This window comes from Coccidioides posadasii, chromosome 1, assembly GCF_018416015.2.
Source record: "Coccidioides posadasii str. Silveira chromosome 1, complete sequence".
Taxonomy (NCBI): Eukaryota; Fungi; Ascomycota; class Eurotiomycetes; order Onygenales; family Onygenaceae; genus Coccidioides; species Coccidioides posadasii.
The window spans coordinates 6,527,714-6,549,228 of NC_089407.1; the positions used below are offsets into that span (position 1 = coordinate 6,527,714).

Sequence of the window (21,515 nt, forward strand, 5' to 3'; positions counted from 1 at the left end):
GCGATCCGCTGATGTGTTACGGAGGATCTGGAGGGTAAAACTGCTTGTAGGTTGCAGGTCATAGTTGGGAAAGAAGAATGGGCTACTCCCAAAGCTGTCGCTCTTTTGCATTAACGCTCTAAAGTACAATAGTTACATACAAACTGGTATTATATACTCCGTATATATGTCAGAAAAGCGCAAAATTGACATCCCGCACTTTTCCAAGCCAATCCATGAAGCTTTTCATATATAAATTTCTCTCAAACGTCTCTGGTGTCGCATTTATACATGGGCGTATATTGTATTCCAACTGCAAGACGTGGGATATGAGGTAACAAGGGAGGGTGATCACGCCCTTCCATTTCCACTAGTCCCTACCTTGACAGCATCCAAAATCATATCTTTCGCAAGCTCCAGGCTCTCCTTTGAGCCCTTGATCTCTATGGCTTCGTCTCTCGCCTGATCCTTAGGGACGTTGATTTTGCAGTTGGTACGCTTCCGGATGGCGTTGATCTGGCTGCCATTAGGCCCGATGACGAAGCGGTAAGTCCTGGGATCGGGAAGGATCAAGTATCCGGTGGCCGAGGGTTGGGAAGCCGTCAGGATCGCTTTCTCCAAGAGAGCTCGTGCTTTTGCAACATTTTCTGGCTTCCCAGAAAGCACCCAAGGGATCGTGCCTGCAGGCACGTCATCGTTGCTGGAATCAACAACCTTCCAGGAGAAAGCGTCAGTCGCAGCTGCCGGATCATCAGTGATGAGCGGCAGCGAGCCAACGTCGTCGGCATCCCGAGATTTTGTCGGGCTCGGCCGTGGAGGTATTTGCTCTCCGGCGTGATCAACTGTAACCTGGTGGTCATTTCGCAACCGCCGGAAGAATGAGCCATTTTCTGAGATGGCATGGTGGAGACTTCGAGGCACGTTCACGGTTTCGCCTTGCTGCTCCTTCAGCATGGCTAATATATGGGTCTTCGCATTTTCTACAAAGCTGGAAGGACCTCTAATTTTGACGTCAGTGCGATTGGATCCCTGTTTGGGTACATCCAGTACGACGTTGAACTGGGTTTCCAATTGACGTCTGGTATCTCCACCACGCCCGATGAGATGCCGATGTTGGGATTGGGGAACGTCAATGGAACTGACGACTTCATCTTCTTTTTGACGAACAAACTCTTGAATGGCGGCAATGATCTTGTCCACAATGACTTCCTTGCCTTCTAAGCGTATGCTCGAATCATCGCTCTCAGGGCGTGGAAATCTAACTATTCGAGCCGCAGTTCCGTCGTCTGGCCCACCACATTCAACGACAATCTTACGGATGTTCGCACCTACGTCATATTAGCGACCCAATTAAATGATCTCTCTGTATACAGTGAGTAAGCTTACCGCCGCCACCGATAAGTGATTTATGATGCTTCTTGTCAACATCAATCGCTTTTGTCACCGTTTCGTCAAACTCCTTGGCTCGTTGCAAGAGAAGCTTACGGGCATCCTCCACCTGCTTCTTGGTGCCTTTGAGTTTAATTTCGACTCGTCCAGAAGCATCTGCAACGTCATTCACTGAAGGAACATCGATTTGTGCACCAGTCTCCGTGCGAAGTTTGTCCATTTCACGACCACGCTGCCCGATTAATGAAGGAATCTGACTCTGGGAAACTGATACTGAGCCAGTGTAAGAGTGGTCGGCAACCCACTGGTACAGGCTAAGAATCTCTTCTCTGGCACCGTCTGCGCCTTTACGAGGTCCTCGGATAACGACCTCATCAGGTGCCTGGTTGGAACGAGTGTTGCGCACGCTGCCGGCCTCGCTTGCGGCATCATTGACAGATTCGTCCAAAGAAGCTGCCCTGGGAAACTGCACACGGACATTGTACCGTTCTTGTAGGCGATTGACTTGGCTTCCCTTCTGTCCGATCAAGTCGCGGTGATACTGAGGCGCAATCTTGAGCACATATGTGGTCTCATCTTCCATTTTTTTTGCAAGAGCAATAATTCGAGCTTTCGCCGCATTTGCCTTGGTTGGCGGTCCTTTGACCTCAACTTTGCCATTTTCAACCTTGATATCAACGTCAAATTCATCCCGGAGCTTGTTAATATTCTCTCCTTTTCTCCCGATAAGGACATTGGCAAATTTCTGTGGGAACTCAAATGATATCTTGTTATCTCGTTCCTTTTCATCTTGCTCCTGCTCTTGAACAAATGCAATAATCTTGGGTACTAGGTCTTGAACATCTCTTGATCGCCCGCGAAGTGAAGCCTGCTGGTCAGCCACTAACATGCGCACTGGAATATGATCCTCTCCTTTAGCGCTTTCTTCACGTGCAACAAACTTTCGTAACTTGTCATGATACCTGTTTTGGGTTAGGAAGGTGTGGCACCAACAATTAGATAGAAAACTCACTTTGAAGGAACTGGAACTGATTTAGATACGATATTACTCTGGTCTCCTAGAGACGAGAGAAGATACGTCTGAGCCTCATTTAGAGCTCGCTGAAAAGCTGCGATTTCTTCTGTTGATGGGCGTTGCCTTGGCACCTCAGTTTGATCGGGTCCCTCGCAAACCAGCAAAATGTCTGAAGTTTCCGAGTTATTTGGGACAACCAAATAAACCCCGTACTTCTCCTTCAGCACTGGTGCACTTCGAGAACGAAGGAAGTCATGATAGTAAGGGTCCACGGATAAAGTGGCAAGCTTTGAGGGAGGGTGAGCCTGCACTAGATTCAAGATATCAGACCGCGCCAGAATGGTGTTTCTTCCGTCTCTGGAATAAACTTCCCAGACAACGGGTCCACTCGACGTCAACAGCGGCAGGACAATGTGAGCATTGTGCATCCTTTCAAGATCCCTGACTATTTGGCGCTGTTGCAGATACATTGTGAGTGCCTGGGCATAAGCATGTGGCCCAGATGGGGCATTAAGATGTTGACGTGAGATATCGATGCTAGCCATTTGCATGCTCGTGGCAAGATCCATGACTCGGTTGATTCCGGTTTCGATCTTATCAGGAGGACCGATGACTGTCAGAAACTCCGTCGCATCAGAAGGTGGGGGCAGGATGACCGAGCAGCCTGTTTCGGCCAAAAAGTCGTGCAAAGAGTGTCCTTTGTCTCCAATGATGAACTGATGTTGTCCGCGGTTGATAGCTAGGTGGCGCAAGCCAATTTGGCGCTCAAGTTCCAGTGCACGCCTCTCAATCTCAGCGCGAGCCTCCTGCGCACCCATGCGATCGCCGAAGACGTGGATATGCCGATCTGGATCAGCGGTGAATTGAATCTGGCCAACTGGAGCTTCCTGGGGCGGTGGTCTCTTTGACCAGGTATCATAGCGAGGAACTCGAACCTGGGTCTTTGTACGCTCCTCGAGATCATTCAGATGGGAATTGTGTGCTCCCGCAATGAATGGGAACAGCTCAGGTGGGATGTTTTTCAGTTTAAGGTTTATGCTTGATGTTCTTTCCTTCACGATAGCTTCAATTTCACGTCTTGCCATCTCAGCTGCGACAGCATCACCTTCGATCAAGACATCAATAGTATTACTGTCGTCATCCTCATCTTGCAGAGTTGAATCATCCGGTTTGGGTACCTGGATTCGTGCGCCAGTTCGGTCGTGGATTCCCTGTACTACAGTTCCCTGGCGGCCAATGATATGTGGGCGTGTGGACGCTGGAACCGGGATGCGAACGGATTGCTATACGACACTGTGAGTGAATCTCTACTAGCAATGAGTTTCTACAGACGGGATTAACCTTTGAGCCGACCTGCTGAGCGACCTCTTTCAAGGCTTGCCGAACAGCATCCACTGTGCCCGTGCCTTCAAAGATATAGGAGCCACCTGGCCCCTCACGAACGTCCAACCTGGCCTTAGACTTTCTGCTGATATCTCTGACGATATCAGCGAGGGGCTTGCTTAGCTTGCTTCGCGGCAGCATTTGAGAAGGTGCAAAGCGTATCTGCTCAACATGCTTGCCGGGCATTGCTAATCTTGGGCCTCCAAGTGGAGCTGCAACGCCGGAAGTTGGAGTTGATGTACGGGACGGAACGCTACTCCGTGATCCCCCATTAGCCAAACCGGCGGATGGAGCAGCTGCTTTGCGACCATCCCATGCCATTGGCATTGCTGCAGGCACTCGCGATTTGGACCCACTCCCTAAGGCCGGAAAAAGCTCTTCGCATTTCACGTCGAAGGGCACTATCTTGGACTTCGGCACCGAGTTTGCAGCTTCATCTTTGGCTGCCGTGTCTTTCCAGCTGGCTGGCGCTGGTTCAGCAGTCGCTGAAGACGGGGGTGGGTGAAGCACATCCTCTTCGTCCCGTACTTCTTCGATTGTGGGTTGATGGGCTTCATCACGTGCGTGTTTTTCCTGGAGCAGCTCAGCGGGCGATTTGGAGGCTGCGGCGGCAGTACCGCCGTTCACAATTAATCCAGGCTGCTCAGAGGCCATTCTCAATATGGTCCTACGTCCAACTTAAGGGATATAAGGCGGAGAGGCTAATTGGAAGAGGTAATGGAGTTAGGTGCCGCAACGGATGCGAAGGGGGACGGGAGGCGAAGTCAAGAACTGCCGACAAGGCACAATTGGACAGCAGCAAAATAGGAGGTAAGAGGCGAATTGGGTTATAAAGCCTCAGATATAGTTAATGTAAGCTATACGATCGAATCGTTAGTATCCTATTTAGCAGTGTAAAATGCAGTCAGTGTCTATTGATTGTCGAAGGAATCGGATGAAGAATCGAAGGGGTTCTGGCCACTTAGTCCATTACAACGAAAAGAAGAAGGAAAATAAAAAGGAGTAAATTGCAAACAAATAAGAAGAAGAATAGAAAAATACGGAATCGAAATGAGGACTGATGCAATTGGAGCGTCAGAATGTCGTGGGAATGTACCTTTTTTTTCCTTCAGCGGAGGGAGAAGAGCTGGAGAGAGTGCAGAGAGGCAACGTTGCAGTTCGCTCATTAGTCAGTTAGCGCCCCGTCCCAAGATTCAGCCATCCCGAACGGCCTTGCAGCTATTGCGGCTCCATCATGCAAGCCCAGCAGGTGAATTCATCAATATTCAGTCATTTGAGAGTATTCACAATTGGTGATATATTATCCTTCTGTTCCTACGGGCAGCTCAGCTGACCCCAATGGAAGCGAATGCTCGCACTTCGGCTTCATCCCTGTAGAAATCATCCACGGAGTTCTAAGTACTTCACAGTAAGTAAACATATTGGATTGCGGCTGATTACTTCGGGCCAATGTGTATAAAGATAACTACAACTATCAAATACGCTTTCGAACTGAGGACGAAAATCGACTCAGCAAGTGAAGAAATATCGTCCATACTCTGTAACCTGATAAGTGCCGAGCAGGTATGTACTGATTATGTAACATGTATGTACGGAGTGCGGAGTATATATAGAAGCAAAGATGTTTCATTTGTGCCATTATTGATTGTTCTGTGCGAAAGTACTCCGTCCTCTGCAGTTAACTTAGATCTGACTTTGGATGAAAGAAACTTGCCACTCGGGCACTTGCATTTCCATGCAGAAGACGATCATGCAATTTTAAGTCCGCCCCCAAGGGCAAGTGCAGCATGTAAAATGTTCTGGTCCGGATGTTTTGTTTCATCTCCCCCGAGAATGGAGGGCCAGAAATGCGTGATCTCAGATAAAACCCCGGCACCAAGGAAGGGAAAAAAATGTTGTGCCACTTGTGTGGATTTGTATGCGAGGACGGGAGTTAAGGCAGACGGGTTGGACCGATCATGTAGAATACCTACCCCGGTAATCACCTGCAACAGAAAAAAGGTATCCATTCAAGAGCTACAGGTATCTAGGCTGTTGTTCGAGGTCCTGGAACATTTCCACTGGTAGAAACGCAGCTGCTTCTCAGAGCATCTATCTAGGACTTTTTCTCCCCAGAGTGGTATATCACATCACGAGTATCCGTCTAAAAGCGAAGTCCTGTCACACTCAGAGTAATGGAATTGTGCAACTGGATCGATGTTCCGCAGCCTAGGAGATTTTGCAGCAAGGCCTCCCTGTCCAATGGACATATGTATGGAAAGACATACATCCATACATAAGACGCGAGCTGGATAAAAGCCAGGGGTATCCTATCAGCTCCCAACATGTTGGCAGAATGGTTACTCTCGGGGTCTCTAACTATTCTTGAGAACGAGCAAAGGTTATATGACGAGATGCAATGCAAATTCCTTTTCCTTTTTTTTATTTTTTTTGGTGTGTGGGTGTCTTCTTTTGTCCTGGAGGAGTGATATTAATGATACCCCGGTCAGTAAAATGTCACTTTGCTCTGTAATATTCACAGGATTTGGTTTTGTCGAAGTAATGTTCGAGAATAATACCAAGTGCTTACAGAGCTTCAATACTACTCCGTACATGTGGCAGAAGACAAGCTTGGATGGAAAAAAAAAGGGTCGTATTCATGAAGCTCCACTGAGATCCACAGAGAAGTCCAGTCTCATTCCAGGCCGTTCGAATAACCCACAGTGTTGTATGAAACCGAAAATGGGAGAGAGAGTAGTGAAGGAAAGAGAGAGCGATCAGAAATCGATAGGTGTTTCTTCCGCTTCTGCTTGTGATGTGCAAGGCCTCTCTCTCCATGTCTTGGAAACGGAATGCGAGTTTGCCAGGAGAGCCGGCACTCACTGGCAGAAGCTCTTCCGCCAAGACCAAGCTCCGGGTGCGCGGTTTGAGACACAAGTACGGAGTAAAGCCAGCACCATAAAGTTCCCTGGTGGGATGTGTGTGTATGACCGCTGTACGTCGCCTGTATTGCACTGTGTATCGCGCTCTGTATGGGTGTAAGTAATTAATTGGTAACCGGTGTGTATGGCGCGTGGAGCAGGCGTGGGGGTATTACAGCGGGCTGGACGGGCCAGATCTGCAGTACACGCGCCAAACCTTGGTACGGGATGGGCCTGTAAGGAAATACTAAAACACACGCCCTCCGGGCTCGCCCACCTGTTCTCAGTACCCTGTTTCTGCACCAATTGGCGCCTGGTGTTTCCCAGCCGGGCCTGTAATTTTCATCCAATGAGTATCCTGTTACCAGGCGTGAAACAATGTTGTATTTGGGGCCTTTCCCTTTGACCTCTATCCCCCGCATCTCCTAATAATTACCATCCACGTGTTACTGGTTCACCTCCCAAGCAGTCCCATGTTTCCAACCTCGCAAGTGAACCACAAATGCTGTCCATCTCTCAGAATTTAATTGCTTTGTTTCCTCTTTTAACTCCATCAAAGAGAAGCTTCACCGAGAGTTAATCGTGTTCCATTCGGCGAAGAGCAAGGGTCTGGCAGCCAATCCAGGCCAGGGTCCGAAAGTGGCTTGATACCTCCTCGTTGGGCCGTTCGCTGCCATTGCCCTTGGGGCCCAAACCCGTCGCCTGATATCCGTTATCGTCTACCTACATCCCCTCCGCAGCTGCACCTATCCACCTCACTGCGCTTGGGCTCAATCCTGGGACATGGATTCAACGAAAGCTTCGTCGCATAGACGGCCGTCCACTAAGCTGTTGAAGCAGCCGCCGCCATTGTCCTCTAGTTCCACCTGGTCCATCAAAAAGCAAGCAAGCAATACCTCCCTTCGTCGACATCCATCCGCTCCAATCTATCCGCGCTCCCACACCATCGCTAGCCGCGAGCACGCTCGAACGAAATCCGGCGGCTTTGGCTCCTCTACCTCTTCCATAGATCAGAACAGCGAGCGCAATTCGCCCGTCGCGCTCCACAGCGAATTTGGAGCATATTCTTCGCCGAACTCAGCCCACAACACCGCCCGCTCATCCCTCAGTCTACAGAATTCGGATGAATTGATCGGATCGCGCTTCGATACTCGCGGCATGTTGAACGCTTTGGACTCCGCCACACAATCCTCTCAGCGTCCGCCCGTCCTGCAAAGCTACAATACCAGCCCGGACCCGCGCTCCACTCCGACTCTGAGGAATTCTGGCGTGTTTAATCCCAAGGAGCGACGCCCGGATCCCCCTAGCCCAGACAGCACGGTGGTTTTGACAAAGAGGTATTCAGACGATGGAAGCACGATAAAACCAGGCATAGGTGGAAGGAAGAAGTCAGGGTTTTCAAGTTTTGTGAATAGCATGCTTGGATCACCCCGAAACATAAAGATATCTGCACCTGAAAATCCAGTTCACGTTACTCATGTAGGCTATGATAATGAAACTGGTCAGTTCACGGTGAGTGCCCTGGTTTCCCTTCACTCTATACTTGATGCAGTAGAGCAAAACTCAACAAAAACAAAACTGATATGATATTTTCAGGGCCTTCCAAAAGAGTGGCAACGGATGTTGCAGGAGAGTGGGATCTCTAAGAAAGAGCAAGAAGAACATCCACAAACCATGGTCAATATCATGAAATTCTATGAGAAGAATGCCTCGGGAAAGGATGATGAAGGAGTATGGCATAAATTTGATCATGCAAAGGCGGTTGATCATCATGAACATTCAATTAGTTCCAAGGCATCCCCAGGAGGTCTGGCTCCAGGCCCCTTTTCTCCGCTCACAGCGCTTACCTCCCCTCCAGCAAGCCCGAGATTTCCCCAGAATCACGAAGGCAGCTTTGAGAACCCCAGGGCCCCGCCGCCTATCCCTAAAGCTGTTCCAGCGACCAGTCCGCTCTCTCCAGGCCCCTCACCTTCGGGCACCAATTGGGTCCCAAACCGTGCAGCACCCAAGGCTCCAACCTCTTCGGCTACTAACCTCATGCCTGCTCGTCCTCCCCCTCAAGCTCCCGCACCGAAGGATACTCGCACGGCTCCGGAGATGTCAGCACACCCATTTGGCGTTCGCCCGATTCCCGAAACGGAGCCACTTCCTCCGCAACCACAGCGGAGCCGTTCCAACTCGAACCAAAATATGGCAAATGCCGCACCAAGGGTACCACCAAACATGGTGACCTCACCTGCACAATATCAACAAATGCAGGAACAAGCTAGCACCGCAGCGCACCAGGCCATCACCAGTAAACAGTTAGAACGTACACGTAGCGAGCGCCAGCGACAACAGCAGCAGCCGCCACGGCTAGCAGATCCGTCAATTCAGTCTCGCCACCAGCCCCCGTCTCAGCAGCTTCAACAATCAATCGACCAGGTCCCTCGACTGGAACAACCAGGGTACACAGCCCCCGTGCCACAGCAACAGTATGGACTACCACTGGACCCCACCCAATATCCCCAACAAGCACGTGCCGGCCCTTCACCAAGACAGCGCCAGCGAGTCCGTCAAAGCAATGGGATCGATATCAGAGCCCGCCTGCTTTCGATATGTACTGCTGGTGATCCCACCCGCAAATACCGAAACCTTAACAAGATTGGTCAAGGTGCATCCGGTGGTGTCTTTACAGCGTATGAGAATGGCACAAACAGATGCGTCGCTATTAAGCAGATGAACCTAGAACTACAGCCGAAAAAGGATTTAATTATTAATGAAATCCTGGTCATGAAAGACAGCAAACATAAGAATATTGTTAATTTCATGGATAGCTTTTTACATGGTGGTGACTTGTGGGTTGTCATGGAGTACATGGAGGGCGGCAGTTTAACAGATGTTGTCACGTTCAATATCATGACCGAGGGCCAAATTGCTTCTGTTTGCAGAGAGGTATGCCTAGCTCCCATGATATTTGTGAAAGTTTGTGACTGATACATCTTTAGACCCTAAACGGGCTTCAACACTTACACTCCAAGGGGGTTATCCATCGTGATATCAAATCCGACAATATTCTCCTGTCGTTGGAAGGGAACGTCAAATTAAGTGTGTATGCTCTCTCTTGAAATTAGAAGCTTCATTGCTTACGCCACATAGCCGACTTCGGGTTTTGTGCTCAGATAAATGAGTCACATAACAAACGCAATACTATGGTCGGAACACCTTACTGGATGGCCCCGGAGGTTGTCACCCGCAAAGAATACGGCCGTAAGGTAGATATTTGGAGCTTGGGGATTATGGCGATCGAGATGATTGAAGGAGAACCACCGTACCTTACTGAATCCCCATTGAGAGCCCTCTATCTGATTGCAACAAACGGCACTCCAACTATAAAGGATGAGCAAAATCTATCGCCAGTTTTTAGGGATTTTCTACATCTTGCCCTAAGGGTCGATCCTGAGAAGCGAGCGTCAGCTCATGATTTGCTTACGGTATGTAGAGCCTGTCTCAGCCTGTCCTAGGTGTCGCCAACTGATTGTTGCTTTTTCTCAATAGCATCCGTTCATGTCGCATTGTGAACCTTTGTCGAGTCTCGCACCGCTTGTCAGAGCTGCTAGAATTAGCAGAGCTCAAGAGAAAGCCCAAAAGGGCGGCATCTGATTCTTCATGATTCCGATCGTTTACTGAATTTCCAATGACCCCTTACCTTCTAGAAATACCCAACCACTTGATGCGTTATACCCAAATTTACGATTGCAGTTCCTCTTTCAACGATACATGGACAAGTCTAACAAGGCAACGCCATACACGAACCACCTTCAACGACACCCAACCATCACGATTTCTGCTGATACCAACAGCCATCTTCCGATACCCGCAATAGAATTTATTGACTCTGAATGATCTCATGCGCCGTCTTGCTGTCTAAGATTTCTGCGGTCCTTTCGCTTCTCCGCTGGACTCTAAGAAAATTGTTTTAACGAAAGGGGATATTTCAGGCTGCTACAAAAACATACCGCGACTACTGCATGTTTCCAGTATTACTTTTCTCGGGTGGATTTCGCTATTCATGTCTCAAGTGGCCAGGAGTTTATGGCGTCATGAAGTTCGACCAGTGATCTATCTTTGCTGAATTGGGAGGCGCGCCCCAAGGAAGCACTTTGTATTCGCACCCTGTTATTTCTACCCCATGCTGTGATCGCCACTTCTCAAATTCCCTCTCACCATGTGAAATTTTCACCTCAGTGTTTGCAACTTTCTCCATTACCAGTCTTATAGTTCTTTTGATACCGTTATATTTGAATGATTTATAATGTCTCCTCGATATTGAAGGCATGGCATCTGCCGGATTTATTGTCTAGCAATATGGGAGGCAAAACGTACCAGGTGTGCCAGGCAACATGTATGCTTAGTTTTATCGTTGCATGTCTCCAACTCTGTGATGCAGAGTTTGTATGGCTTGCGATTTTTCTGTCGGGTAAAGTGTGAAGGGTTCAAAGCACAAGCCGGGGTTGACAGCGTTTGGCTATTTACCTACAAATAAAGCTTCAAAGCTGAATCCTCAATGCGTCTTTTTAGTTCTATCAATCTTTAATGTTGATGTCCTCAAAGAAGCATTACCCTGGCTGCGGGTGGCGGCGCTCTGCCTGGACAGTCGGCTTACATCATCCGGCGGGTCCCGGGGTACGAACCGCAGCTGAGAATGGGAGGGGGAAGACCGTCCCACGCAGCAACACCATCCCAATCCGCACACTATTTTTCGTTTCTTCCCGCCGACAGAGCTCTCGGACTGACATATATTTTTATTTTGTTTTGTTATTCGCTCTAACTAGCGCCTGTCCCGATCTGTCAAACTAAATTCTGCCGCTTGGTTTGCACACGGTGCAAAAGCCGTGCTTTGGGCACTCGGATTACGTAGCTTAGGTTTACACATCTCCCCGACACCTCAAGGCTTCCATATTGCTTCCATTGCACAGCGCCGCCATCACGACGACTTTGAGAGGTATTTTCGAGAGGTACTTCTCTCTGCCTACACGACGAACTTGCTTTTCTTGATTCTTCACGCTGCGCTTTTGTTTCGACTTTGAAGAAACTGCGCTCGGTCCTCGGCCATGTTTCGCGCGCAGCAGAATGCGTATGATGACATCGTCGGTACGTCTGCTGCACACCAACTTCATTTCTTTTTTCTCCGTGTGCTTTTAGAGGGGAGAGGATTCTGACATTTGTCATTTTGCAGCCAAGGCGACCGATGAAAATCTTACCTCCGAGAACTGGGAATACATACTTGTATGATATATTCTACCCTCTGTGGCATATTGCTTTGCCTTCTTTTACCGCCTTGCGGCCTTCCAGGCATTATTGAGCTGACCCAAATACACGATTTAAGGATGTGTGTGACAAGGTTTCTGCAGATGAGTCTGGGTATGAAGATACAGCAACTTGCCGCTCGCAACTTAATGGCAATATATACCCAAGCGGGCTAGCTGACTCTATTGTATAGGGCGAAAGATGCGGTTGCCTCCATGATCAAACGGCTTGCTCATCGCAATGCAAATGTGCAGCTTTACACCTTCGAGGTTCGCCCCCATCTTGCATTGTGTTTTGCGAGTCATGTTACGTTCGGCTAACATCAGTCCCGTTTACCATAGCTTGCCAACGCCCTGTCGCAAAATTGCGGTCCAAAAGCGCATCGCGAGTTGGCGTCAAAAAGTTTCACAGATGCCCTTTTGCGACTAGCCAATGACCGAGTGCGTTTCTCCATTCCTTAACTATCACCCGAAGGATGCCGGTCTAACTCGAGTTTCGTCATTCCCATAGAATACCCATCCACAAGTCAAGTCCAAGATACTGGAACATATGGAACAATGGACGGAGATGTTTTCCAGCAATCCCGATTTCGGAATCATGGAGCATGCTTACATGAAGTTGAAGTCGCAGAGTACGTACAGCTCCCACAATTATATGAGGTAGAGAGTAATGTTTTACATATTTCTAATCAGATCCAAACATTCAACCTCCCTCGAAACCAACAAAGCGCCAAATAACAGAACTAGACAGGCAAAAGGAAGAAGAGGAACTCCAGATGGCGCTTGCGTTGTCCATCAAAGAGAAACAGTCAGAAACATCTAAACAACAAGATGGCTCTTCACAGCATGTTGTGACTACCTCCGCTCAAGCCGAAGCTGCACCCTCGCAAGGTATTCCATCCGGCACGACCGCTGCGACAGTATCTCGCGTTCGCGCCTTGTATGATTTCCAGCCTTCGGAGCCCGGAGAGCTTCAATTTCGCAAAGGCGACATCATAGCTGTCTTGGAATCGGTTTATAAGGATTGGTGGAAGGGTTCTTTACGGGGTCAAGTTGGCATATTTCCATTAAATTATGTGGAAAAGCTTTCAGATCCAACCCAGGAGGAGTTACAGCGAGAGGCCCAGATGGAAGCTGAAGTATTCGCTGAGATAAAGAATGTGGAAAAGCTTCTGGCGTTGTTGAGTACCAGCAGCCCCGAGTTGAATGTACAGGAGAATGAAGAAATCACCAAATTATATCACTCGACGCTTGCGATTCGGCCCAAGCTTATAGAGCTGATTGGCAAGTATTCTAAGAAAAAGGGTAAGGATTTCTGCGTCACCATTCTACGGTCTTGGCTAATATGTTTGCAGACGACTTTACTCAGCTCAACGAGAAATTTATCAAGGCTCGAAGGGATTACGAAGCATTATTGGAAGCGTCCATGACCCACCCAGCGCAGTCTCATTATAACCGACCTGCACAACCTTCTTTTGCCTATCCACCTTCAGGAACCCACCCAGGATATCCTCACCACGCACCGCCACAACAAGAGCCGCAGCGGTATTATACGCCAAGGCCGTCACAAGGTCGGTGATTGTGTGTCACGGTTCAAAGGCTGCTTCTGATTAACGTGTTTCATTAGACCCGCAAAGTGCTCCTCACAACACCCCGGGATATTATGGGGCAGAACCGAGCACACTTCCTTATCCTCCCGACTCTCAGTCCCCGGATTTTCGAAAACACACAACTACAGGCTCCATGCAGCTACCACAACAGCAACCCTCGCAACCCCCACAAGACGCATATTCCCAAGGCGCAACGACACATTATCCTCCGAAAACAACCTACGATCATCCGCAAGAGCTGGGAACATCAGTCTATGACTCCCCGCAAGGAAATGCTCCCCAGGCTATCCAGCACTCCTATCATCCCGCGATGCAGCAAGAGCTTCAACAACAACAAGCGACAGGAGCAGAGCCTACGCAACGACCCTATTCCCCCCAGGAAAATCCACCACCACAAGCACCGTCATCCAACCCGCCATATCCTATACAAACACCGCAAGAACCTCCTCAGCAATCCTTTGCTCCACCAGCGCCTATGCATCAACCTCCACCCATACCATCTGTCGCGCCATCGCAAGGAGCATATGGCGGTGGCTACCAAGCTTATCAACCACCTACAACACAACAGCATAGCCCAACTTCAAACCCGGCCGCGTTCTACCGGTGAAACACTTATCGAAGTACGATCTAGCGAAGATACTGTGTTGAATTATTACGACCATTAGCTTCTTATTTGTAATCTGACCAATCTACTAAGTGTGAAATAAATTATATTTATTGTCGAAAAACGGTTCCATGATCATCTTTCTTCTCTTGGCATTATTTTAGCCCAGTAACTGTTTTAAATACTCCGTGCTACACGCAAATACTAGCGGACTTAGTGAATGTTGTTCCTAGGTAATATTAGACTATGGCTTTAGAGGGGGTAGGTTTGAGAACCGTATATGTAGGGTTTGAACTACGACGATTAATAGCACCAATAAACATCAGTTATCCAAGTTTCAAGGTTGCTAACTTAGGGAGTGCGCACAACTTTTACATTTCCCTTTTTCCCTTTCATTCCTTGAAACAAATGCCTTGATCAGCTCCAGCAACCTGCGGTCGAGTTGAGGGCTTGGCGGCTATCCCCTAGAACCCGGCTGAGGAGGCTTGGCGTGACGGAGTCGAAGAGTGTCCACTCGGCGACTTTGGTGGATTTCTTAAATAAGGAGTGGAGGACAGCACATATTCCATATCAACCTGTGTGCGAGTCGCTGTCTGTTCTTCATCGTTTTCATCGTTAAACTAGGGTGCTCAACTAACCACATATTTTTACATCCCTCTCTGAATTCCATTGATCCCCTTCCCTTGTGGACAAGGTATGGCTGATGGTGGTTATGTCCCCGTCGAAGAGGATGACGAGGACGGGGATATAACGCACCATGGTGCAGAAAGGATTAGTGTGGAAGATAGATTGCCATTATTCATTAGATCAGGCGTCATCTTCGACCAAGAGCATGATGGCGTCGCAGTAGATCAAGGGGATGCTTCGGCAGACCCTTTACATGGGCATCACCCCAAGCAGGTATGAGCATAATGTGATACCCCAGTGAGGCCGTACGACCTTTGGATTCGTTTATAAACTAGCTCTAATGGTGGGTATATATGTACAAGGAGCTTCATGGCTGGGCTTCAATGTGGTGAGTGGTTTGCCATATCCCCTCCCGCCCCAAAAAAAGCTGCGCTTTGCACACTCCCCCAAGTTTTTGGGCGAACGCTTACTATTGCCTGGTAGGCTAGCATATCAATCGATCGGTGCAATTTACGGAGACATCGGGACTAGCCCTCTCTACGTCTTCTCGGCGGTCTTTGCTTCTCCACCGAGCTCGCCGGATCTGCTTGGTGCACTGTCACTTATCATCTGGGCCTTAATCCTCATCGCTACGATAAAGTACGTGGGGATTGTTCTATGTGCCAACAACCATGGCGAAGGTGGCTCCTTTGCGTTGCTTTCTCTTATTAGGCGTCATGTATGCGATTTTCACGGTGACCCAGAGTGAAGGTCGCACTCCCTTGAAGATATGCTCTGGCGCTGACAATGGCTCAGGTTAAATTGGACTGGCGAGATTCAATGGTTGAGGACGATGACGAGAAAATCTATGCTGCAAAGCGGCTGAAAAGCTTCAATCGCTCGGCTAGAAATGCGTTGAAACGCAGTGCTATGGCCAAAGGTTTAGTGACGATTCTGGCTGTGCTGGGGGTCTGCATGGTGATGTCTGGTAGGCTACGATCTAGAGAAGGCTTCTTGAGCCTGGCTGATGGCCTCTACAGATGGGGTCATTACTCCAGCACAGTCAATTCTCGGTGCAGTGCAGGGTATGCAAATTTCAGTGTTGTATCAGATGAGCCCTGCTGAAATACTGTCTAGGAATCAAAATAGCTGCACCCGGCATGTCCACAAATATTGTCGTCGCGCTTGCCTGTCTCCTGATTGTGCTTCTGTTCGCCATACAGCCTTTCGGCGTTTCGAGACTGAGCAACTTTTTCGCCCCCATTGTAATGGTCTGGTTGATATTCAACATGGCTTTTGGAGTATATGTTCGTCTCCCTATCACGTTCAATCCCTGTTGGTTCTAACATATAAGAATCTGGTCCTATTCGATCATAATGTGATTAGGGCGTTTTCCCCGAGTTTCGCAATTGATTATATAATTCGACATAAATTTGATGGCTGGCGTTCTCTTGGAGGTGTTTTGCTTGCATTTACAGGTCCCTCTCCTATTTTCAGCCATTTTTCCCTATGCATCCACTAACCCCATTGCAGGAGTTGAAGCTCTATTTGCCGACCTTGGCGCATTTTCAGTTAAGCAAGTTTTTCGTCGGTGATAACGGGGAGAATTAACGCTAAATGTTCCTGTTAGGGCGATTCGGGTTTCGTGGCTCTGTTTTGCCCTACCTTGTCTTCTTGTTACTTATTGCGGCCAGGCCGCGTTTATAAGCTGGCACCCAGATGCGATCGTGAACCCATTGTTCAAAGCGGTCCCCCCTGGAATGTACTGGCCGACGCTTATTCTGTCAATCCTAGCGTCAATTGTGGCCTCCCAAGCAATGCTCACGGGCACTTTCCAGTTGATCTCCCAGGCTATACGGATGGCTTATCTTCCTAGAATGAGGCGCGTCCACACATCAAAGCATGTGGCGAGCCAGATATATATCCCATTGGCTAATTGGCTGATGATGGCAGGGGCAATAGCGGTTACAGCAGTGTTTAAAACAGTGAGTGTCGGGAACTTCACGAGGGTGTTAGAATGCATGCTGATTCGAGCGACACAGACTACTCGTATTGGCCATGTATATGGTGTATGCGTCGTCGGGGTTAGCTTCATCACGACTTGGCTTGTTGCCCTTGTGGCTATTATCATCTGGAATTTGCATATTGTGATCATCCTTCCGGTTTTTGTCTTTATCGGCTTCTTTGATTTCTTTTTCCTGGCAGCTGCTCTTGCCAAAATACCAGCTGGGGGCTGGTTTACGGCTATCATGGCGGCCATCTTGACGAGTACTTTACTCCTATGGAGCTACGGTGAGGGATGCCAGTTCAATGCAGAGCGAGATGAGAGCGCTTCCCGCTCCACACTGTTCACAGGCCACGGCCACCAGCTATGGCTTCGCGAAGGAAAGGCGGAGTATTCGGTTAAATCAATCAGAGGTCCGGCCTCCAACATTCCCCTCCCCCAAATAAATAAATTAAAAAGACCCAGCGAGACTGACACATAGCAGGCATTGGTGTGTTCCTAATTGAACCACATTCTAGGTCTCCTCCTGTTTTCGACCATTTTATTAAGAAATTCGAAGCCACCCATGAGATATCAGTCCTCCTTCAGATAAAACCCGTTCTTAAGTATTCTGTAAGGATCCCTTCCATCTTACGGTCTCTGTGGCACGGGTAGTCTAATTAAACTCCTAGGTCCCTGTGAAAGATCGCTTCACGCTAACTAGCACAAACATCACCGGGTTGTACCGTGTTATACTTCGCTATGGCTACGGGGATACGCCCTCGTGGGATTCCTTTGAAGAAATGCTCACAGAGGAACTGGGTCTCTTGCGTCCTCGTGGAGAACCTGATAGTCAGGATTATGCAGCTGCGGACGATGTGAACACAGGTTCGATAGCGCTCACTGCGCCAGATCAGTTCGCATCGCAGAAGCCCATTACCTATATCATTGGCAGAGACAAATTATACGTCAAAAAGGGATCTGGTGTTTTTCGCAGGATCATCCTGTCTGTGTTTATATATCTGAAGGGCCATGAGAAGACAAAGTTGTCGCGATTGAGAGTTCCGGTTGACCGGTTGGTTGAAGTTGGATTTTCTAAGGCGATATAATCAAGGGAACAAATATGATGCATGTAAAGTTTTGGGTCGTCCAGGACGCAAATTTCCTTTGACATGCTCGCCTACATGTTCTCGGCTTGAAAAATACCAAATGCCCAATTCGTCCCCTGACAAAGGAATCGGGCGATACCCTTGAGGTTTTGGAAGTGAGGGATTTCATTTCCGCACGTTGATAAGGTTCCCTGGAACTTGGAGCGGAAAGTCGTCGGGACCATTTCAGAGTCTGAACGAAAGGGCGGGATGAATTCCGGCTCACGATGGCTCCACGGAATGCGTGGAGGCCGGAGATGAGCAGTCATCGCTGGTCGAAACCACAAGAACATACAGTGGCCGTTTAAAAACCTATGTAGATATGCAATATACGGGGAAACTGCTATATAGATCCTTTAGAGCCAGCTGCAAACTCGACGACGTGGCAATTGAAAAGATTTCCATAGTAAGGTTTGTGAATGCCGAGATCGGGCTCCGGGAGAAAATTCCTAATCCAGCCATAAGCGGCGAAACTATCCGCTCCGGGGAAGGAGATCCTGGTCTTAATAAGCAGGCTCCTATTGGCCAGTTCAACTCCATGTAACTGCGTTCACATGTGACATGATGAGGATTCGCCAGGCATCGAGAGAACCCGCCGGGGCATGGGTGAGTCGAGTGTGTTGGGTTTGGAGCTCGGGGGAAGAGACAGTAACGTATTGCTGACAGCGACTGGGTGATTCCCACCTGGTGGTTGGTTAACTAGCAAGGCTGATGCTGGAGCTCCTTGGGAAAACCGGAGAATCCTCCCGAGGCGAGCGCCGCGATCTCGAAGGGATATGGGTTGATGGTGCCGGGAGCAAATCACGGTTCAGAGCCCCCCAAGCTCCCCCCAAAACTCCAGACGCTGGCGATAGACTCCACCGAAGTACTGGTCCGTCCCTTTCCCCTCTTTTTCCATGCATCCGCAAATAGCACGTCCCTTTCGCGTTTGTATGTAGAAAGAGTTAGGAGGTACTTAACCTGACGAGCCAGGCCTCGCAGATCTGCGACATAGGTAGTTATCCTGGAAGAGCTTCCAGGAATCAGCGATCGTATTCCGGTTTGGATTTTTGAGGAGCAGCTGAAGAGATTCGAGTGCAGCCTATCAGCGGATCCTTGTCGTTGAGAAGCCGGCCGTGTGCGTAAGGGTGCGCCGTGGCTGGGCCCGATAAATTTTCCTCAACGTTAAAATATCTCAACCGTCTTACCCACCCAACTGTTCGCCGTCAATTACCAACCAACGTCTCCTCTCACCATCCACCGCTCTCGTTCTGTAGCCCCCAGCTCTGTGGCATCCGCATTCATTCTTCCCACGCCCAAGAGATTCGATTCCTGAGACACGCCGTACACCCTCAACCACAATGGCCGGAGACAAGGAGTTCACCCTACGGGAGGTCGCCGCTCACGACACTAAGAAAGATCTCTATCTTATCGTTAATGAGAAGGTTTACAATGTCACATCCTTCGTTGATGAGCATCCGTACGTATCCATCGCCCTGTTTGGAGCTTTCCGTCTCTACTCCCAGTTCCCATTCCTCTCATCGAGCCTACCACTTTAGCGTTCGCCATGGCTAACAAAAGGTTCTGTCTGCTGTTCAGTGGCGGTGAGGAAGTTCTTCTAGACGTTGGCGGTCAAGATGCCACAGAAGCTTTCGAGGATGTTGGCCACAGCGATGAGGCTCGCGAAATCCTTGAGGGGTTGCTGGTCGGAAAGGTCAAGAGACAGGTACGCTGCGATATGATCGGTGCTTTTTTTCTCTCTCGCATATAGGGCTGTTTGAAACTAACGTCCTCTTTTTCATCTTTCTCTATTTTAGCCTGGCGACCCTGCTCCCGTCCGAAGCCAGACCTCCACGACAACCAGTGCTCCTTCCGGAGACGTTTCCACCGGCCTCGGAATCGGACTCTATGCCATCCTCGTCCTCGTTGGCGCCATCGGCTACGGCTTATACCAATACTTGAACACGGCGACTCCAGTTCAGGCTTAGAAACGCCCTCTAAAAATATTTCGTTTCTGGTGACCTCGACCGTATTTCTACGCCATTCTTTTCCCAGCCCTTTGATACATTGGCGCGTCAGCAATTTTTATCGCGCTATGTAACGTCCTGAATATGTGGTATCTGTTCGATTTTTACCCATAGATCTCTTAATTGACTATGAGCCCGAGGAGTTTAGATCGATGTCACTCTCAAAGGCTTCTTGGGTTCCGGTTCCTTCATGCAACTATATTCTATAATTTTTGTTCCCCTCCCCGTTACGAGTGTTTTCGCTGGATGGTGTCCTTTACACCCCGTACCTCTTGATATTTGCTTTGCTTGGCCCCGGCGCGGGATTGTCGCATGAAATGCTTATCGAAAGACTACTTTGATAGAATGCAAAGATTGTTCTTTTTTGTCTCACTCAGTATCCCAGAATGCGTTCCATTTCTTCTTCCATCATGTTGGGCAGATTCGATCGGGAAGCACTAGCGGTACAGTCCCGGAGTTGCGGGTTCCGGGTGGTTCGCTGACAGAGCAAGGGTCGCGGCTGACATGACTGCCGACCATGCCGCCAAACACCCCTTGACACCATGCCCATATGTCGTGTGGAAGCTCAATCCTTGGTGTCTGTTAAGATTAATTGTGCTGACAACGCCTAAACTTTCATTGCTCGAAATACCACAGCCTGGCTGTGTAGTTGGATATTAATTAGTGGGTGCGATGGTTAAGCTCCATAGCCGAGAAACAACTGAACGAAAATACGGAAACTCCCAATCTAGACCCGGCCATGACCTAGGCATTCAATAGGTGCATACGATGAGACAACCGCAGCTGTTTGAAGACCCAGTATCCTGGGGTAGAAAACTTAGCTACAATGGATCGGGCCCCTCCAATAAATAATATCGTAGGCACGAACATGCATGAGTGGATAGCCACGGCTGCTAGACTAAATAGCTGAGTCAGTGTCTCTGGGGGCAATCCTCTCTTGGAAAATCTGTCTGATGCGGTTGCAGCCTGCTCGGATTGTTGGCTGTTGAATGAATCAAGAGGCCGACATGCCCTTGACCTTCCTGATATAAAAATTGGCGCCCTTCAGGCCGCATGTGTTGAATATTTTAAGGCCCTCAGGCCAAAGACTGATACAGATTCGCTGGTGGATCATATCCGCCATCACATTAACCAAGTACTTGCTATATTTATTTTTTGAAGCATTTGTCAGAGAGTTAGAAGAGAAGGAGAAATCAGGGAGTCTGGCTATCAGATGTGCCAACCAACCCATATCAACTATAGCTTGGGATTTGATCATGGAAACCATTTATCCTGGCAAATACAGTTCCCTGAAAGGGAACCAGAAGAAGCCCTACTGAGATACTCTGAGTAACCATACTCAATACGGAAATTGCTGTGGACTGGCAGTGCTGCTTGTGTGTAGTGATGATATGGCTTATATGGTGTATTTCTACCCATACCACAACCCCTATTTGGTTGAATATGCTTATATGCTATATAGGAACTGTTCTGCACAGCACAAGACAACAGTTGATGCTCTCATCAATTATGTTATGAATGCATATCCTGGAGCAGTGTTGCTCTTTCAGCACTTCACACCTATTGCTCAATGCCTTATGCTCAGAAAGGGTGTGTCTTCATA

At 48.8% G+C, this 21,515-nt stretch overlaps 6 protein-coding genes across 6 annotated transcripts; 5 read left to right on the forward strand and 1 right to left on the reverse strand.

The window, feature by feature from the left end:
* Window positions 1–79: 79 nt before the first annotated feature.
* D8B26_001932 (uncharacterized protein) lies at window positions 80–4,420 on the reverse strand (the record flags this gene model as incomplete). Its single annotated transcript, XM_003065886.2, has 4 exons — window positions 80–1,307; window positions 1,366–2,330; window positions 2,381–3,666; window positions 3,725–4,420. The coding sequence occupies 4 exons, from the start codon at window positions 4,418–4,420 to the stop codon at window positions 331–333; spliced, it is 3,924 nt and encodes a 1,307-aa protein (XP_003065932.1). The 3' UTR covers window positions 80–330.
* A 2,838-nt stretch (window positions 4,421–7,258) lies between these two features.
* Window positions 7,259–10,910, forward strand: STE20 (signal transducing kinase of the PAK). Its single transcript, XM_066123680.1, has 6 exons — window positions 7,259–8,178; window positions 8,263–8,473; window positions 8,525–9,600; window positions 9,654–9,753; window positions 9,805–10,139; window positions 10,204–10,910. The coding sequence occupies exons 1-6, from the start codon at window positions 7,450–7,452 to the stop codon at window positions 10,306–10,308; spliced, it is 2,556 nt and encodes an 851-aa protein (XP_065979755.1). The 5' UTR covers window positions 7,259–7,449; the 3' UTR covers window positions 10,309–10,910.
* Window positions 10,911–11,437: 527 nt separating this feature from the next.
* On the forward strand, window positions 11,438–14,250 carry HSE1 (ESCRT-0 subunit protein hse1). Its single transcript, XM_003065888.2, has 9 exons — window positions 11,438–11,799; window positions 11,885–11,934; window positions 12,035–12,069; window positions 12,149–12,224; window positions 12,297–12,395; window positions 12,466–12,586; window positions 12,648–13,259; window positions 13,310–13,525; window positions 13,582–14,250. The coding sequence occupies exons 1-9, from the start codon at window positions 11,760–11,762 to the stop codon at window positions 14,169–14,171; spliced, it is 1,839 nt and encodes a 612-aa protein (XP_003065934.2). The 5' UTR covers window positions 11,438–11,759; the 3' UTR covers window positions 14,172–14,250.
* Window positions 14,251–14,864: 614 nt separating this feature from the next.
* On the forward strand, window positions 14,865–16,369 carry KUP1 (Putative potassium transport system protein kup 1; the record flags this gene model as incomplete). The annotated part of the gene is made up of 8 exons (XM_066123681.1): window positions 14,865–15,068; window positions 15,158–15,183; window positions 15,279–15,513; window positions 15,591–15,762; window positions 15,815–15,859; window positions 15,912–16,081; window positions 16,129–16,252; window positions 16,308–16,369. The coding sequence occupies 8 exons, from the start codon at window positions 14,865–14,867 to the stop codon at window positions 16,367–16,369; spliced, it is 1,038 nt and encodes a 345-aa protein (XP_065979756.1).
* Window positions 16,370–16,591: 222 nt separating this feature from the next.
* Window positions 16,592–18,003, forward strand: D8B26_001936 (uncharacterized protein; the record flags this gene model as incomplete). Its single annotated transcript, XM_066123682.1, has 4 exons — window positions 16,592–16,759; window positions 16,817–17,192; window positions 17,264–17,391; window positions 17,451–18,003. The coding sequence occupies 4 exons, from the start codon at window positions 16,592–16,594 to the stop codon at window positions 17,865–17,867; spliced, it is 1,089 nt and encodes a 362-aa protein (XP_065979757.1). The 3' UTR covers window positions 17,868–18,003.
* Window positions 18,004–19,246: 1,243 nt separating this feature from the next.
* D8B26_001937 (uncharacterized protein) lies at window positions 19,247–19,873 on the forward strand (the record flags this gene model as incomplete). The annotated part of the gene is made up of 3 exons (XM_003065890.2): window positions 19,247–19,365; window positions 19,485–19,611; window positions 19,703–19,873. The coding sequence occupies 3 exons, from the start codon at window positions 19,247–19,249 to the stop codon at window positions 19,871–19,873; spliced, it is 417 nt and encodes a 138-aa protein (XP_003065936.1).
* Between the last annotated feature and the right edge of the window lie 1,642 nt (window positions 19,874–21,515).

Excerpts from the sequence above, each read along its gene's own strand:
- HSE1 (XM_003065888.2), top strand. The coding sequence starts at position 11,760 with ATGTTTCGCGCGCAGCAGAATGCGTATGATGACATCGTCG. Across the intron at positions 11,935-12,034 it reads AGAACTGGGAATACATACTT|GATGTGTGTGACAAGGTTTC; the intron begins GTATGATATATT and ends ACACGATTTAAG. Across the intron at positions 13,260-13,309 it reads CAAGTATTCTAAGAAAAAGG|ACGACTTTACTCAGCTCAAC; the intron begins GTAAGGATTTCT and ends ATATGTTTGCAG.
- STE20 (XM_066123680.1), top strand. The coding sequence starts at position 7,450 with ATGGATTCAACGAAAGCTTCGTCGCATAGACGGCCGTCCACTAAGCTG. Across the intron at positions 9,601-9,653 it reads TTGCTTCTGTTTGCAGAGAG|ACCCTAAACGGGCTTCAACA; the intron begins GTATGCCTAGCT and ends ATACATCTTTAG. Across the intron at positions 10,140-10,203 it reads CAGCTCATGATTTGCTTACG|CATCCGTTCATGTCGCATTG; the intron begins GTATGTAGAGCC and ends TTTTCTCAATAG.